General features: G+C 47.8%; 1 protein-coding gene across 4 annotated transcripts; it reads left to right on the top strand.

Moving 5' to 3' along the window:
• Nucleotides 1–1,845: 1,845 nt before the first annotated feature.
• On the top strand, nt 1,846–16,927 carry tbc1d9b (TBC1 domain family member 9b). 4 transcript variants are annotated; one of them, XM_087847418.1, is made up of 24 exons: nt 1,846–2,658; nt 4,408–4,518; nt 5,610–5,728; nt 5,805–6,036; nt 8,068–8,326; nt 8,420–8,627; nt 8,771–8,968; nt 9,043–9,189; nt 9,268–9,418; nt 9,500–9,714; nt 9,896–10,013; nt 10,129–10,331; nt 10,437–10,519; nt 10,599–10,728; nt 12,689–12,787; nt 12,902–12,970; nt 13,554–13,794; nt 14,000–14,065; nt 14,188–14,340; nt 14,415–14,483; nt 14,728–14,781; nt 15,082–15,120; nt 15,205–15,296; nt 15,605–16,927. In XM_087847418.1, the coding sequence occupies exons 1-24, from the start codon at nt 2,541–2,543 to the stop codon at nt 16,208–16,210; spliced, it is 3,780 nt and encodes a 1,259-aa protein (XP_087703544.1). In that variant the 5' UTR covers nt 1,846–2,540; the 3' UTR covers nt 16,211–16,927. The 4 variants fall into 4 exon arrangements, with proteins under 4 accessions (XP_087703544.1, XP_035766273.1, XP_006781974.1 ...); XM_035910380.2 differs by lacking the exon at nt 14,188–14,340 and having other exon boundaries at nt 1,847–2,658; nt 14,731–14,781; XM_006781911.3 differs by lacking the exon at nt 14,188–14,340 and having other exon boundaries at nt 1,847–2,658.
• Nucleotides 16,928–18,159: the final 1,232 nt, after the last annotated feature.

The raw sequence follows: 18,159 nt of genomic DNA, 5'->3' as shown, positions 1-18,159 counted from the left end.
TGGTGTCATCAGCAAACTTGATGATGAGAATGTTGTTGTGGGTCGAACTGCAGTCATGGGTGTAGAGACAATACAGGAGGGGGCTCAGCACACAGCCCTGTGGGGAGCCGGTGCTCAGTGTGCGAGTGGAGGAGAGATGAGGGCCGAGGCTTACAGTCTGGAGCCGGTTTGTGAGAAAGTCCTTTATCCAGGCACATGTGAGAGGAAGGAGGCCAAGAGTGACCAGTTTGGTGATGAAGATGTCCAGGATGATTGTATTGAAGGCTGAGCTGTAGTCCACAAAAAGCATTCGGACGTAGCTCTGCCACCTCTCTAGGTGACTCAGCACAGAGTGGAGGGCTGTGGCGATGGCGTCTTCTGTGGATCTGTTTGTGCGGTATGCTTGGGTGACCAACCGTCCTCTTTTTCCCAGACATGTCCACTTTTCATGTTCTGTCCAGGGCGTTCGGGGGGATTTTCGAGACTGATGAAAATGTCCGGGTTTTCCTATAGGCCTACATATGTATGACGTCATCTCCAAGCTGCTGCTTTCCGAGACACTTTCTGCACTCGCAGACGGGACAGACAGCGCGCAGCAAAGCGCCTGGTGATGTTTAAAAGATGCCAAAGTGCAACTGCAGCTTTTCAGACGAACTGCAAAAGAAATTTCCCTCGTACCGTCCCGGTACTGGTAATTTTTCTCATACAGATGAGGCCTTATTTCGGTACCCTTATTTAATTCCAGAGGTTTTTAAGTTGGGGTTTTTTTTGCCCTTGTTGACTTGTAAAAGCCTATATGACATTTTTTATATCACCACTCATTAACCGCACAGAGAAGGCCTTGTTTAAATATGTTAAAATTTTCTTTAAGTAAACATTATTAAAGTTCTTCAGTACTGGGCCAGGTGTCCTCTTCTTTGGAAATCAAAATATGGTCACCTATGGTATGCAAACTGGTGGGGGTCGAATTCTGGGGGGAGGAAATCCTTGATGTGCTGAAGGACTAGTCCAGGGGTTGGCAACTTTTGGCTCCGGAGCCACATGCGGCTCTTTAGTCTTTATACTGCGGCTCCGTGGTTTAGAAAAATAAATTGTAAAAGTATTTAGCTGCATGAGGGCCACAGGGTGCTAATTGTTCAGGCTGGTGATGGGAGACTTTTTTGGCACTGGGATGATTGTGGCTGATTTTAGACAGGATGGGATCAAATCAAATCTAAATTTATTTATATAGCACATATTAAAAACAACAAAGTTGACCATAGTGCTTCCCAGTCAGTAAAAGCATGAGACAATTAAAACAAAACAATAAGAAAACATAGCAGGAAACAATAGGTGACAACACAACAAGCCAGATAACAGCCAACTAGTTAGAATCAAAAGCCAAAGTAAAAAGAGGTTTTATAATGGGATTTAAAAGACTAGATAGACTCGGCGGTACGAATATTAAAATTGTTGGGTTTTTCTCTGTATCTATGAAGCGCCTTGAGGCGACTTTTGTTGTGATTTGGCGCTATATAAATAAAATTGAATTGAATTGAATTGAATTGAATTGAATATGAACAGGGAGGTTATTCCAGAGTCTAGGTGCCTCTCGACTTCAGTCAAGACCTTGGATGTACTAGGAGCATCTGATTGGACGATCTTAGTGCTCTATTGGGATTGTACAAATGGAGAAGTGAAACTTTCTAGATCCTGGTGTTCAAATATGGCCCAGTCTGTCTTGGGTGGTGGGCCTGGCACTGCGTCTGAGGGGGTGTAGGCTGGGGAGAGCAGGAGGGAGAGGTAGTTGGACTGACCGAGGTGGGGGAGGGGTATGGCTCTATATGCATGCTTGATGTTGGAGTAAACATGGTCTAGACTCTAGAGTGTTCTCTCCTCTGGTGGGACATTCGACATGCTGATAGAACTTTGGAAGCACAGTCTTTACGTCGGCCTTATAAAAGTCACCTGCAATTATGTGAACACCGTTCGGGTAGGCCCGCCGCTGTTAACATGCTGGGAACTGATCTGATCTGATCTGATCTTTAGGCAGAAGTGCATGTATTTATCTGACACAACGCCTCTGACACGGTCCCTAAATACTGGAGCTCCTAAGTTCACGTGTGGGATCATGTAACCTATCACATGACTGTGGGGAAAGCTTGAACGTGGCTTTGTTCGGGTTTTTCTAAATTACATTTTTTTATTCTGCTGAAATGTAAACTTTAAGCGGTGTTTTTGTAAAATACATTTCACAGCCCCTAACGCTGACAACAGCGCCCCCTGCTGGTTTTTTTTGCTTTAACGTTTTATAAACTGCAGATATGTAAACGTCATGACGCAGCGTGCGCAGGGGGAGTGGCCTAACACCCGGTAGTAAAGTGCAGTCATCAGACTGAGTGAAAACAACAACATCAGCTCGATGTTTGCGTGACTCTCGCGGAGGCTTCAGCACCTTTTTCCTGCCGTTTCCCCGGGGGAGAGACAGCCCTCGCACGCCGACACTCCGGCCTCTGTCCCGCTGACTCCCCGGCCTGTGTTCCCCTGAGTCCCCGGAGGAGGGCCTTCCGCAGCGGGCAGAAATGTGGATCCACCCGGAGGAGGTGCTGCTGGCCGGGGCACTCTGGGTGTCCGAGCGGGCGAACCCGTTCTTCGTCCTGCAGAGGAGGAGGGGGCACGGCCGCGGAGGGGGGCTCTCCGGTGAGCTGGTATTTCAAACATTAGCTCTGCGGCAGATGGAATAATCGATTAGTGCTCGATAAGCTGAAACTTGAAGATCCGGGGGTGTTTGCTGTTTTGTGAGTGGGTGATCTGCGGGTTAATCAGGCACGAGCAAAGATGGAGGCAAAGTTTGTCTACAGGGTAAAAATGCGGTTTGAACTTTAGCACACATCAGCAAATTTCCACGTGATTGAACGTGATGCTGTGCAGCTAACCCTAACCCGGAGATCACCGTTAGCTCACACAGTGCTGTAAAATAACTGCCCGTCTGTCGTACCAACATGGCTGCTGAGTGACCTGCACACTCAGCCCACATGCTGCTGTCTGTTAGATTTAACTGCGTGGATGTGTCTGAGGTGGAGCTCCTGCAGATTGTGTTCATTCGTGGTGTGCAAAAAGTGACTTGCAGTTCGAAAACCAGCTGACAGGAAGTATGATTCATGGTCTGACCGCAGGATGCAAGAAAGGTCCTCAGGGGTCAGCTGACAGGAGTGTTTACTGTCCCGGTAATCGAGTTTGTTGGGTTGAAAGGTCACAGTGTTTTTAAAGGAGTGGGGGTGGACAGGTGGGAGGCCTGTTCAGCATATCACAGGTGTCTCATGAATTGTTCATAAGTGGCTGAAAGCATGGCGATGAAATGGGAAGATGAGCAGAGATGCAGCGAAAGAAGAACATATACAGGGCTGGGGTGGCGGGTCGTTTCATCATTGCAGCAACGTGAGGAAGAAGGCCCACTGTCCAAGTGAAGGGTAAAGAGAAGAATCCGTCAGCTTCAGGAACAGAAAGGTTAGAGTTTAAAAGGGCTGAGCAGCTGTGGTTCAGCCTGCAGGACGAGGAGGAGGAGGTCTCACTGATGCTGGCACAGGGAGGTGCAGCAAAGCTTCACATGGAGCCAGACCATGGAGGAACAATCAGAGGTGAAGACCACACAGCAGCAGAGACCCACCCTGAGCTGAGGTGCGTGTGTGCTCAGTGTGGAGAGGATCCTCCATGATGATCTTAATGTTGCAATTGGTTCAATTTGTAAATGAAAAGAATCTGTGGTGGGGGGGCGCTGGTTTGACAAGGCTGCAGTAAGGCCCAAGACGACCGGGGGCAGGTGATCAGGGAGAACAGGTGTGTCGCCCTACACTGTATGTGTAGCTGGCTCAATGGGAGACAATGCTCTCATAGAACGATGAATTCATATGCACGGTATTACTAATTAAAAATTTTGAGTTTTTTAAAATTGCGTTCAGCTGGTGGACGTGGTCACCACTGAAATGATGAAACGATGTGTCAGAGTAATGACCTGGATGCTGCTGGGAGTTGGTTTAAGTTATTAAATGAATTATTTAATAGGTTTTCAGGTGCGAGTCCACCTGGGGAACCAGAGCAATCAGGGCCAGCGATTGCAGCACCATAACAGTTTGACAGAGGACCAATCAGGTGTGACTTGCACTTGTAGTTAAATCGCAGAGGGAACCATGACGTTAGACTTAGAGATGTCTTTCAGCTCTGTGACCGTCTCTGAAACTCGGACCGACTCAGCTCTGACGTGTCCGAGCTCTGCCTTCAACAGCTGTTCAGTCAGAACAGAACAAATAACTGTCTCCCAAAACCAGAACCATGAAAGTCTAGAACAAGAAATGCTCTCTGATATGGTCCAAGTCCAGAACACCTTCAATCCAAACACTGATCAGATCCAGATAACTGCCCATGTTGCTTCACCTGTCTGTCTCTGTGCAGGTCTCCTGGTTGGGACTCTGGATGTGGTTCTGGACTCCAGTGCCCGGGTAGCACCATACAGGATCCTGCTGCAGACTGCGGACTCTCAGATCTACTGGAACATCGCTTGTGGTGAGTGGGCCTCGCCGAGCTACAACCGTGAATGCAGAAAATGTCATTTCTGGTCATGTTTACAGGTAAACGTGTAGAAACACAAAGGCGGGAGTCATAACGCAGAGCGGCGCTCTGATGCGATGCGCTCGGGTTATTGCTTCCAGCAGTTCGACCGCTGCTGTTAAAGATCTCTAACATAAGAAGTTGCTCGTTGTTTTGGTGTGACAGTCTCCATCCCCGAGGTGAGGAGACTTGCTGAGCCAGCTCACCTGCTGCAGAGCTTTTTCAGTCCAGTTTTATTTAAGAAGTGTGAAATCTCAGTAACAGCTGCCTGGAAAAAGCTTCATATTGTGAGGTAAGAACTCTACAATAGCTCGACGATTAACAGGTGTATTTTCCCCAAAGCTCCTGTTGGCTGGTCTGTTCCCATGTTGGCTTCAAAAGCATGTTTGTTTGTGGTGTCAGTGCTGCCATCACACTGTCACATGAACGCTGAGCTCAGTGATCACTGCCTCTGAGAGCCTCCAAAGAGTTCTGATGCATGAACCTCTTGTAATGACCTCCACTGTGACCTCAAACAGATGGAGAACATTTTGTCCTCAGTCTGCACAAAATATCTGCTGCCGTCGCTCGAAAGACCTCTGACTGGTGAGGGGGAGGATGTGACGTCTGACAGAAACTCACAAGTTCATCGTCACTGAGGTCGACACCATGGGCTGAGGATGTCTCCTGTCCAAAGATTGCCCAGATTATCCTTAACTAGATGATATCATAGTGGCTGTAAGCATGTTGGTTAATTTCAGTTAACGTAACTGTGACTCTGTGGTCCAGCTCCACTTTAACAACTTGGGCTAAGATCTAAATCATTTCACAGATTTGTAGTTACCTGGTTAGCTCACCTGCAGCTTTCCTAGTGGACGGCGCTAATCTAAGAAGTTAATATGAATTTCACTGAAGAAAAGGTCGTCGGCTTTCATTTGTAGTTTGCGTTCTTTGTTTTTGCGTAATGACATCACAGGCACTGATTGGCTGATTGTGTCAGGTGTGTAACATCTGATTGTGTCGTGTGAGAGGAGCCACCTGGTTAAACCCTCAGCCGTGTCTTGCAGGTTCATCTAGGAAAGAGATCACTGAGCACTGGGATTGGCTGGAAGCCAATCTCCTCCAGACCATCTCCATCTTTGACAACGACGAAGACATCACCACCTTCGTCAAAGGAAAGATCTCTGTATGTCACCTCCTATTTGTTCAGGCTGTCTGTTTTTTTGCTGTGTGCTGCTGCTGAGTGATGTCACTTCCTGCAGGGTATCATCGCGGAGGAGAACCGGTTAAAGCCCGGAGAGGAGCACGAGGAGGATAGCGGGAAGTTTCGGGAGGCAGAGTTGAAGATGAGGAAGCTGTTTGGCATGCCTGAGGAGGAGAAGCTGGTGAATTATTACTCCTGCAGCTACTGGAAGGGCCGAGTGCCACGACAGGGCTGGCTCTACCTGTCCGTCAACCACCTGTGCTTCTATTCCTTCCTGCTTGGAAAGGAAGGTACGAGCAGCCAATCACAGGCCAGCATTTAGTCTTGTTTTTACACTGAATGCTTTGTTGCTTAAAGCTCAAAGAGAGAGCTCAGACATAAAACAGCTGGATCATATACACCTGACTGAACAGCAGAGACCAAAGTTAGAGGATAAAGTATTATTTTTTTCTTCTCTTGTATATGATTATGATGTGAAGGAATCGATTCTGTGGGCGTGTTTTACCAAGATTTGATATAAAACAACCAGGGCAGAATGTTTGAGTTGGTTCAGATAGATCATAAAAACGACTGCACCCACAGGAAGTGCTGAGGTTTGTGTCTTGTGTGGCTTCAGGTCTTACTCAAAATCAAGGTTCTTGCACATTCTTTCTTTGTGTGTGGTTGGTTTGAGCTCATTCTTGCCTCCATCTCGCCCACACTTTGATACCTGGACCTGGTTTCTTTGATTTTATCAGCTGTAGCTTTTGTTTGCTGAAGTCAGTGCTTTTGTGTGTGTGTGTGTGTGTGCGCGTGCACGCGTGCTGTGGGACCAAGACAGCCTCCAACCTGAGATTGAGGGCACTTGTCTGCCGAAATTGGGGCCAGCAAATGGCATTGTCCCCAGAGGTCTTCCAGGTTCTCTTGGGTTTGGATCAGGACTCTGGGTCAGCTGTGAGGATTGTGTTGTAAAATGACTGTGTGAAGGAACGGACCCTGCTTCAGAGTAAGACCTGAAGCCACATAAGACACAAACCTCAGCACTTCCTGTGGGTGCAGTCGTTTTTATGATCTATCTGAACCAACTCAAACATTCTGCCCTCACTGAAGGTTCTCCTCACATCATATGTTCCCCAGCCTTTCCGGTCGTTCTCTTGATCGTAGAACGGGTCAGTGCAGAACATACACGCATCCATTAATTTCCTATCTTTTTTTTATGCTTGTGCGAGTTTGAGTCACGGTGGCAGCAGCCTGAGCAACGTTTTCCAGTCCTGCCTCTCCCTGGCCACTTCCTTTCTCTTATCCAGGGGGACACCGAGATGTTCCCAGGCAGGGGTGGTCCTGGCCTGTTTGGTGTGGACTTCAGTGCAGCAGCAGCAGGCGCGCCGAGGGCCCTCGCGCTCATTTTTTGCGTAATGTGTGTGAAAGAATTTAGAAAACGCAGTCGAATGCCTTCTCCAAGTGCACAAAACACATGGACTAGATCGCCAAACTCCCAGGCACCCTAAAATATCCTCCAGAGGATAAAGAGCTGGTCCAGTGTTCCACAACCTGGACAGGTACTACATTTGATGGTCGGGCTGTCCTCTCAAGCATCCTGGCACAAAACATCCAGTGGAGGCTGAGGAGTGTGAGGCCCCTGAACCTGATGTCCCCCTTCTTGTGAAAACTCCCAACCCTGTGCCTAGCAGGGGAACTTTTGATTTCTCCTTTCCAGAGCTCCTTCAGTGACAGACTGCTGCGTCCTCGATGCATGAAGCTGCAGATCCTTCCTCCCTGCAGCTGTCAGACTGTAAAATCAGAGCTGCTCCCAACAAACATAGATGTTTACATCAGTGCTGTAACTGCACTATTTTATCAAGCAATTCACACTAAACCTGGTTTGCCTCTTATCTGTATTTAATTTTATTTAATTTAATAACGGTACAGTACTCTGTTTTTGGTAACCATTGTCCTTGATGTAATGTAAATATGTTTCTGTTCTTGTGTTTGTTTGTATATGTGTCTTTCTGGCTTCTGTTACATCCAAATTTCCCCTTGTGGGACAATTAAAGGATTATTCTATTCTATTCTATTCTTGACCAGGTAACAAAAACTCAGTGTCCTTCAGGGTCTTTTGTGTTCAGATTTAGGAGAACCTTGAATCAGAACTAGTAGTATGTTGAAAATGTCAGAAAACCTAGATTTTTCTCTACTTTTGGTCTCTACTGTAGAAACCCGTGCATTGTCTTAACCAGCTCTGTGTGCTGGAGCTTCTCCCAGCTGTCTTTATGTGTGAGAGGTGGGGTTTAGAAGCATTCAGAAGTTCTTTGTTGATGTCATCCTGTGACCTCTGACCTCAGTGACTCTGGTGGTGCCATGGACCGAGGTGACGCGGCTGGAGAAGAACGCCACCCTGCTGTTTCCAGAGAGTGTCCGCGTGAGCACTCGCGACACCGAACATTTCTTCTCAATGTTTCTCAACATCAACGACACCTTCAAGTTGATGGAGCAACTCGCTAACATTGCCATGCGCCAGCTGCTCGACAACGAGGCATTTGCTGCCGACCTGTCGCTGCCCAAACCCAGCAAAACGTTGAAGAACGTCTCTGCGCTGAAGAGGTGTCCCTCTGTTTGCACCAGACGGGTTTCTTTTCCTTAAGTCTGTTTTCAGCGCACTCTTGGTTACCATCAACATCTGTTTCTTGTCTGCAGGGATCTGGACGCCCGGGCGAAGAACGAGCGATACCGGGCGATGTTTCGGCTGACGCAGGAAGAGCGACTTGACGGACACACGGACTGCACCCTGTGGACGCCGTTCGCAAAGATGCACGTTGTCGGACAGCTCTTCATCTCCAACAACTACATCTGCTTCAGCAGCAAAGAGGAAGACCTGTGTCAGCTCATCATACCCCTCCGAGAGGTGAGCTGGGTCAGCTGGTGCTGCAGGAAGTAGATGAGCTGTGGTCAGAGGTCACATGATAGCTACAACATCACATATTACAGTGACGCAGATGAACACAAATACTTTCATACTGTGGTCACTTTACCCATCGTCCTCTGCAGGTCTCCATTGTGGAGAAGGCGGACAGTAGCAGTGTCCTGCCCTGCCCTGTCTCCATCAGCACCAAGAACAAGATGAACTTCCTGTTTGCCAACCTCAAAGACAGGGACTTCCTGGTCCAACGTATTTCTGACTTCCTGCAGCGAACCCCGGACAGCTCGTGGGGTGACACCAACCTGCTGTCTCAGATTAGTCACTCGGTATGTCCATCACAGCTCGTACCATGGTTCAGCTGCTTTCACAGAGTCCTCATGGTTTTTGTTCTTGTCCTCAGGCGTCCTCCTCCGTACCCCCATCTTCTTCTCCAGGTTCTGAGTCCCTTCAGAAGGCCCGCCATTACCACCCTGGCCTACCCACAGCCATCCAGGGTCTCCTGCAGCTCTACCACCGAGACGACCCAGAGGACCTGGGACCCAAAGCCGTGAGTACAGATCCGCTCAGTACTCAGCAGTACTGTCCAGGCAGTCCTGGTACTGATCTCATTTCCTCCCTCCTGCAGATGAGGGAGAAGATGAAGGAGGAGTCATGGAACATCCATTTCTTAGAGTTTGGTCGAGGCGTCTGCATGTACCGGACTTCCAGAACCAGAGAACTGGTCCTCAATGGGATCCCAGAGCGCCTGAGAGGGGAGCTGTGGCTGCTGTTCTCTGGTTCGTGTTCACTCGTCATCCATCCATGAATTTCTGTTTATGCTCATTTTCGCATACTCATCTGTCCTCCCGTCCATCCAGGAGCGCAAAACGAGATGGCGACCCACCCTGGTTACTATGGTGAACTGGTGGAACAGGCCATGGGGCTATGCTCATTAGCTACTGAGGAGATTGAGCGCGACCTTCACCGCTCGATGCCTGAACACCGAGCCTTCCAGAATGAGATGGGCATTGCTGCCCTGCGCCGCGTCCTCACCGCATACGCCCACCGCAACCCGGGCATCGGATATTGCCAGGTACTCCCATAAAGCAAAATGAAACAGAAGCGTTGTGTTTCCCCATCATGCTCAGCCGGGTGCCTGAAACGACCCCCTGACACAGCTGAAGACGTCTGCACTAACATGATGCTTAAGAATGTGTAAGGCGTCCTGAGGTGGTGTCGGTTTGTTGTTTCTGACCTTCTGTCTCCTCCACCAGGCAATGAACATCGTCACCTCTGTCTTGCTGCTCTACTGCACCGAGGAAGAGGCCTTCTGGCTGCTGGTGGCGCTGTGTGAGCGTATGCTGCCTGACTACTACAACACCCGAGTCGTAGGTCAGTAGGAGGCAGGGTCACAGCACCAGAGTAGATCCATCCTCTGGTGGAGGACGGGTCTGAGGAGTCCTCCTTAGGCTTGGGGTTAGTGACGTGGTTGCTGTATGTCCTGCAGGAGCGCTGGTGGATCAGGGGGTGTTTGAGGAGCTGACCCGGTCCTTCCTCCCCCTGCTCTATGAACACATGCAGGAGCTGGGGGTCATCTCCACCATCAGCCTGTCCTGGTTCCTCACCCTCTTCCTGTCTGTGATGCCCTTCGACAGCGCCGTCCTGTTGGTCGACTGCTTCTTCTATGAGGGCATCAAGGTCATCTTTCAGGTAGGTGTGCTGCTGGACCCAGGGACACCCACAGATCCATTATTTTGGATGTGAATGAGATTGGAAGTCATTCAGCTATAGCACAGTCTCTAAATGTACCCGCAGGTGGCGCTGGCTGTCCTCCATTACAACATGGATGCCCTGCTCTCCTGTAGCGACGAGGGAGAGGCCATGACCATCCTGGGCAGGTACGAGTCCAGAGCCAGAATCGGCTCACTCCGAACTGTTCTGTGTACACCTGAGGAATAAATCCAACTTGTGTTGCAGGTACCTGGATAATGTGGTCAATAAACTGACGGTGGCTCCGCCCATCCCTCACCCGCACGCCCAGCTGACAAGTGGAGACGAGCCGTCGCCTGAAATCGATGTCTTTGACCTCATAAAGTCATCGTACGAGGTGATGCCAGAGTGGTGGTGGTGGTGGGGGGGGGTCACTAAGCTTTCTCACTGGGATAAATCCAGACGGATGACGTGAAGGTCAGAACCTAGAAAAACAGACTACTTTATGTAGACAGCCAATAAAACGATCAGAGCTCTACATTGTGACTGATGTTGGAAACGTAAATGTTTTCTAACATTTAAGGAATTATTCCGCCTTAAGAACATGCCGCATAAAAACAAGCACTTCTCTGTCTGTAGTGTGGTTATATTAACAGTGTTGGGAAGGTTACTTTTAAATTGTATTCCATTACAGAATACAGAATACATGCCCCAAAATGTATTCCGTTACGTTACTCAATGAGAGTAACGTATTCTGAATACTCTGGATTACTTAATATATTATCATGCTGTTTACAACTACATGAATGTACTATTGCTGTGATTTATTACTGTTACTGAAGGTCCGCGGCTCCGAACCGTAGTAAAGGGACCTCTGGCTAATACGTGGGGTTCGTGTCGGGCTCGTAGCCGAAAACTAGCTTTACTTTGTTGTCTGGGTCAACTTTGCTAGCAGAGACAGAGAGAGGCGTTGAAAGGCTGCTCCAACAGAACTTACTGTTTCGGAGGAAAACACGAACACGGTGTACAGTCGAGTCTTAATAGCGTACTTACAGCTGGGCTCGTCAGGCTCTCTTCTTGGCTGCAGTGGTTATTATTATATTTACATGCTTCCAGCTCCCGTTTTTGCTCGATGACAGCTCGTACTTTTCCTTTTTCTCCCTCCCTCGCTCACAGACACATAACAGGTATGGCAGTCCATTCTCCCTGCAGCCCGGACTACACTGCCTATGATGCTACATTCTTTAGGGCTGTGCCTGTAGCATTCTGCCTATTAGCTTAGCATAACAACAACAAAAAGGCCTCTCTCACCCAGGAAACACGCAGAGATAGAGAGCGTCACCCTGTAACCATGGCAACCGTAACGCTGCCGCCTGGACAACAGAACGTAGCTGTCAAACAAAACCCAAACAGTCCTGACCCCCACCATATAAAACAGGGAAGTACCGCCGTGTAATCCATTTATTTCAACAAAGTAACTGTATTCTAAATACCACCTTTTTAAACGGTAACTGTAACGGAATACAGTTACTCATATTTTGTATTTTAAATACGTAACGGCGGTACATGTATTCCGTTACTCTCCAACACTGTATATTAAATATAAGAGAACTTTAAAGAAAGAGAGAGCTTTAAGAAATTAATATAGCCACTACAGTGACCATCAAAATAATGAACAAATATTGCCGTAAACAGTTTATTTTGCGACACCACGAAACAAACAATAGCGTAAAATGAAACGATAGACGTTTTTATATCGTCATCCGATGCATATCGTTATATCGAACAGCTCTAGCGGCCAACACATTAGGACGGTTAGCCCCGTGGGGTCCACCTCCACACTCAAGCTTTAGTGCTGCTCGAGCGAAGCGATTCTCCAGGACTTTTTCATTCCAAGAGCACAAATAAAATATTCACCATTAACTTAACTGGCTGAAAGTCAGCTGTCACATTAAGGGCTGTGGTTGTGACCTTTCAATATGAAGCATCTTAAGGCCACTGTTATTGTGATTTGGCACTGTGTGAAAAAACCTGAATCAAAAGTAGAGTTGAATAGATGATGGTCTGCACCTAGGCAGAGACCCTCAAACACCACTGTTGGGTTTTTGTACTGAACATGAACTATTGTTGGGGTTAATGCACCCAGAGTGGACTGTAAAGCTTTGTGGGTGGTCTAACAGTCCACACTACCTGCTGAGAGCGGCGCCAAACTGACTGAGTCTTTCTCGTTCCCCACACGAGCTGATGGATCTTCCTCGGCAGGTTGATGAGCAGGTTTGGTGGTGCAGGAAGGATGTTTGTGATGAAAGGCGTCCCCTTCTCTCTGAGGTAACTGCAGCTTCTTCTTCTCTGTGCAGAAGTTTGGCAGTCTGCGCTCTGATGTCATTGAGCAGATGAGGTTCAAGCAGAGGCTAAAGGTCATCCAGTCCCTGGAGGACACTGCCAAGAGAAGTGTGGTGGGTGTTTTCACGAGCTTATACAGCGCGTTAATGAAGACATTGAGCTCACAGGTGTGTGTGTGTGTGTGTGTGTGTGTGTGTGTGTGTGTGTGTGTGTGTGTGTGTGCGCAGGTGAGAGCGATGATGACGGAGTCAGCCTTCAGTATTGAAGAGCTGGAGGAGCTCTACTGTCTGTTCAAGGTGAGTTCATGTTTGTTACACGGTTCCTGTGCTGACCTGATGTTCAGGTGTCAAATAAACCAAAAACATTTTCACCAATTCTGTTAGAAAGTGTTTCAGCAAACAGGACGAAACCTCCTCATCGTCTTGCAGGCTGATCCAGAGCTGCTCAGCCCTTTACACTCTAGTCTTTCTGCTCCTGGGTGCTCTGAGTTTGCTCTGTGAGACAGCAAGCCTTCTCGGAGGGTCTTCCTCACTTGGCTGTATGCTGTGATGAAGGAAAGCACCCCTTCCCACGGCCTTTTGATGTTCTTGTTTCTGCTTTTGGACCAAAGTGTTGATGTGTCCTTTCCCGGTGTTCTCGTTGTTCCTGTCTAACAGTAGCTTCCATCACGTCTGATTACTTATGAAGAGATGTAGGTGTAACCCGCGCCTGTTTATCAGACAGGAAGTGACCTTGTTTTTGTGTGACCCTGCAAGAGTCAGAACTTCATTTTTTCCTTTTTCAAATCTGTTCTGTGACGTAAACATTGCTCTACCTGTATGTTCAAGCATGTTACTGCCTCTAACCCCGCCTCCTTTTTTGTCCACCCTGCCGATCCAGTCCAAACACATGACCAGCTGTTACTGGGGTTCCAGCAGCTCTGCCGCTGAGCGTCACGATCCCAGCCTGCCGTACTTGGAGCAGTACCGCATCGACCCGCTTCAGTTCCGTCAGCTCTTCGTCTCGCTCGCTCCCTGGGTCTGCGGAGGGCACAACCCAACCCTGTCGGCCCGCCTCTTCAGGCTGCTGGACCAGAACCAGGATGGGCTAGTCAACTTTAAAGAGTTCATCACCGGACTGAGTGAGCCCAGATCACAGCCTCAGATTACATATTACATATCCAGATCATAGATTAGTGATCCAAATGACAGATTACAGATCTAGATTAGCACTTCAGAAAATAGATTACAGATCGACAATCCAAAGTACATATTATATATTACAGGTCAAGATTAGAGCTTCAGGTTGCAGAGCTCCACAGGTCTTAGTGTGTGTTTGTTTTGCAGGTGGGATGTATCACGGGGACATGACGGAAAAACTGAAGCTATTGTACAAGCTCCACCTACCTCCAGGTAACACAGCTCACCTGTACAGGTGAGTGTAACCCTGAATCATGAGATTCAGCTCTTCCTTATTCTGCACTGATCCGGTTTTGGTCCTGATGAATTCTGTAACCCGCTGGCCGTGACGTCAGAGGTTCCAGCCTTTACACTGCCAGATTTTTGGAGCCAAACCCAGCGTGGTGGACCAGGTGTGAATGGGGTCGAAGTCAGGTTTTGGGTGTCAGGATCGGGTTTTGGGTCTCTGTGGGGTCTCCTGGTTTTGAAGGCTGGTAAATTGAGAGCTGGTGAGAACTGAATGGATCAAAGACTGAACCACAGGTGGAGAACCTGCGACTCACCTGCTGCTTGTTTGTTATAGCTCTGTGTCCGGAGGAGGCGGAGTCTGCTCTAGAGGCCACACAGTTCTTCACCGAGGAGGAACCTCGAGGTGAACACACACACACACACACTCCTTGATCCTGGATCTGTTGTCACTTCCTGTTAAAATTGAGTTCTTCCTCCCTGCTGTTCAGAGAGGATCCTGTGGTTGTCGGTAATCGCTGAGGCTGCGTGAAGCTTAACTCAAACTGATCAATCTGCATGAACAAACCTTGGATTAACACACCTGAACATTTCACTCTGCTTCTCCTTTCTCTTTTCCTTCTTCCTCTTCGTGTGATGTTTCCTTCCAGAAGCTTCCTTCTTCTCTGATCAGAATGCATTGCGGCAGCAGGAAGTGACACCAGGTTTGTGTCTGCTTGGTTTGAGGGTTAGGGATGTTACTCTGCTGCCAAGTTATTCTAATGTTTTTCTCGTGTTTTTGTGATGATGATCATAACATTAGCAGATAATTTGAAAATTTCTGGCTAAGCTATCAGGTGAATTCCCCAGTGTTAGCTAAACTTAGAAGACCGTCACCTCAGGATTGAATTTAACCTGGAAAATGAGGTCGTGGTGACCTCATCCATCTTTAGACCGTCTGTTCCATTCTCACATTTAACCCCAAAGTTTGATAATGAGGATGATGATGATCTCTATCTGAACAGGTGAGGAGCCAAAAGATGGAGACAGTGAGGAGAAAAAAGGTAACTTGACCTCCCTGACATGGAGGAGGAATCACTCTGAGGCTTGGCCCAATCGTTTGACCCCTGACCTTTGGTCTGTTTTAGAGGTGAAGGACTACAGGTACTACCTGAGGATGTGGGCCAAGGAGAAGGAGACCAAGAGAGAGACCATCAAAGACCTGCCGAGGATGAACCAGGTGAGAATGTGAGGTGTCACACCGTTTTTTACAGACACAAGTGTGACACGCAGGTAGCAAGGAGGGTTCAAACCAGGTATCTAAGGGGGTGTTAAAGGGAGCGTGCACCTGGACAGGTCGCCACAGAGAGACTGATTAATTTTAATAAAATTAAGTAATTAGTGTTTTATTTCTTAGTCCTGGTGGGGAGAGGAAGCCACAAACAAGCATACAAGTAAAACATCCTGTACAGCTGTGTGTCTGTTATTGTATATATTTATATGTGTGTGTGTGTGTGTGTGTGTGTGTGTGTGTGTGTGTGCGCGCAGGAGCAGTTCATTGAGTTGTGTAAAACTCTGTACAACATGTTCAGCGAGGAGGCTCTTGAGCAGCAGCTCTATCACGCCATCGCCACGGTTGCCAGTTTGCTGCTGCGCATCGGCGAAGTGGGCAAGAAGTTCAACAACGGCACCAAAAAGCGCGAGACCATGCCACAGACGTCGCCCCACAGCCCTCAGGGGGAGGAGGAGGGGCCCGGTCACGGGGCGTCTGGTGAGTCAGAGGTGTGCCGAGCTCTGGCCGACGCCCAGCTGGAGGTGGTGGCGCCTCAGATGTCTGACGAGGAAACAAAAGATGATGCGTCGGTGTCTTCGTATTCGGTGGTGAGTGCCGGCTCGCTGCAGTGCGAGGATATCGCTGAGGACACGGTGCTGATTAGGGGTGGCGAGCAAAGGCAGGGTAGCGTTCTGGATACGGATTGGTCAATCACCTTTGAGCAGGTGTTGGCTTCGATGCTGACAGAGCCGCCGCTTGTCGACTACTTTGAGAGGAAGAGGGACATCCAGGCCAAAATGGCCACCTGCAAGGCTCAGCGGGCAGTGGAGCGCCAGATAAGCTCCGCCTCTGACCATGAACTCACGCGGCATTCTACCTGAGCACCTCCCTCACCTGTCCATGTGCACCATACAAGTAACCAATGTAATCAGCTAAGTGGATCATGGGACTGGAGCCTCTCTGATGATGTTACAGTGACTCTGATTGGCTGGCGGGTCCTGCAGACTAAACTTCCTGTTTCAGTGTCCATGTGTTTCAGATCTTATCGATTAGAGACAATCTGATCAATCAATAAGCGCATTGATCTGTTAAAGATCTACATTTCCTTTAGATGTTTCACAATAAAAGCCTTTATATTGTGACTGAGGTGTTTTACTGTGAAGGAGCTGGAGGAAGTGTTCCACACTGCTGTATAGATTCATCTTTATTCATCTTTTGAATTATTCATTGATCAGCTCCTGGGTCTCTGCAGGACCAATCGGTGAACAGGAAACAGAAACAGATAAATGATTGGCGAGCTCACCTGTAGAAGACTCAAACACATGTGAGTCGCATCAGACTTTTATTGTGAAATAAAGATTTATGATCAGTACTAATGGTTTATAATCAATAACGATAAAGACACCATATTTCACCAGGTGTGTTTACACCTGGACTCTTACTTTGAAGCCTTGTTTGTTCTCCCCACTGCCTGTATGATGACATCACTCTGTTGGTGATGATGTCATCGTGTTTTTATGTGTTTGACCTGATTTTAAACTCACTGTGTTGATCTGTTATTCATCTGTTGTTCTAATAAATACTGGAGGAAGTTCTTACGCTGCTGTGTCATCTTTGAGAAATATGTCATCATTTAAAGGGTCGGTGCAACATATGACAGGCTCAAAGGTCAGAGGTCGTCTCGTGCTTCATCGTCTTACTTCAGGTTTATAAGATTTTTATTAATGACACAGTTACACTTTCAGAAAAGACATTTAAAGTAGATTAGTTTTGATAAACTGGTGAGCAGGTGTTTGTAGGTTCATGTGACCTCTGACCTCAGCACTGATGCAGGAAGTGACACACTTTTTCAGAGCATGGGAAAATCGTTACCTGCAGTTTTGGTGATAATCCACTCAGCCAAACTTCACCTGATAAAGTAAAACGAGATGTCAGACTCACCTGTGCACCAGGTAAGGTCACATGCTGATATTTTGTTCTACTAGACTCATGATTGGATGGATTTGACTCTCAGTCGAAGGCATGCAATATTGCTGCTAGTGTCACTCTAGGATCCTTGGCTTGGAAAAACCCTGTTTTAAACTTTTTTGTCATTTATTTTTGTTTTCTTAATCCTGATTCTGATTTCTGGTTTGGTGTTCTTGTTCCAATTCCCTTAATTAGTCATTTCGTGTTCTGTAGGCCTCTACAGAGGCTGAGCCTGTCGGTGGTTTCTTCCTCTTAAAAAGACGTTTTTTCGCATGATCAGTATTAATGTAGGGTCTTTGGGGACTTTGAGGTGACTGCTGTTGTGATTTGATGCTGTATAAATTAAACTGAGCTGAATTTAAAGGGTCCACTATAAAACCTGTGTATATTATTGAGATTATTCCTAGACACCTCAAACTACGTTCACACTGCAGGCGAAAGCGCATCAAATCCGATTTTTTTTTGACCCTATGCGATCCATATCCGATCATGCTATGACAGTGTGAACGGCACAAATCCGATATTTTCAAATCCGATCTGGGGCACTTTCGTATGTGGTACTGAATCTGATACATATCCGATGTTTTAGAAAGTGACTGCTGTGTGAACGGTCAAGTCGCATTTAATCCGTCTTTTACGTCACTGACACAAGACAGACGCCGGTTATCAGCGCCGGAGAAGACATCGTGAACGCTTCCTGGCCATCCGGTGAAACTGCTGGGAAGACAGCGTTGGAGAAACGTGAACATTTTATTTGTACTGTATAATCTGCAGATCCTCCGGCCTGCAGGGGGCGCGCTTACTGTGGCCGCCCGCTACTGCTGTCACGCAAGCTGTGACGTGGAACCCGGGTTGAAACAGA

The sequence above is a fragment of the Neolamprologus brichardi genome, chromosome 2 (assembly GCF_056152115.1).
Source record: "Neolamprologus brichardi isolate AB-2024 chromosome 2, ASM5615211v1, whole genome shotgun sequence".
In the NCBI taxonomy this organism is placed as follows: domain Eukaryota; kingdom Metazoa; phylum Chordata; class Actinopteri; order Cichliformes; family Cichlidae; genus Neolamprologus; species Neolamprologus brichardi.
Note: the sequence above shows the minus strand (reverse complement) of the source record. Positions and strands in the feature narration are given on the sequence as shown.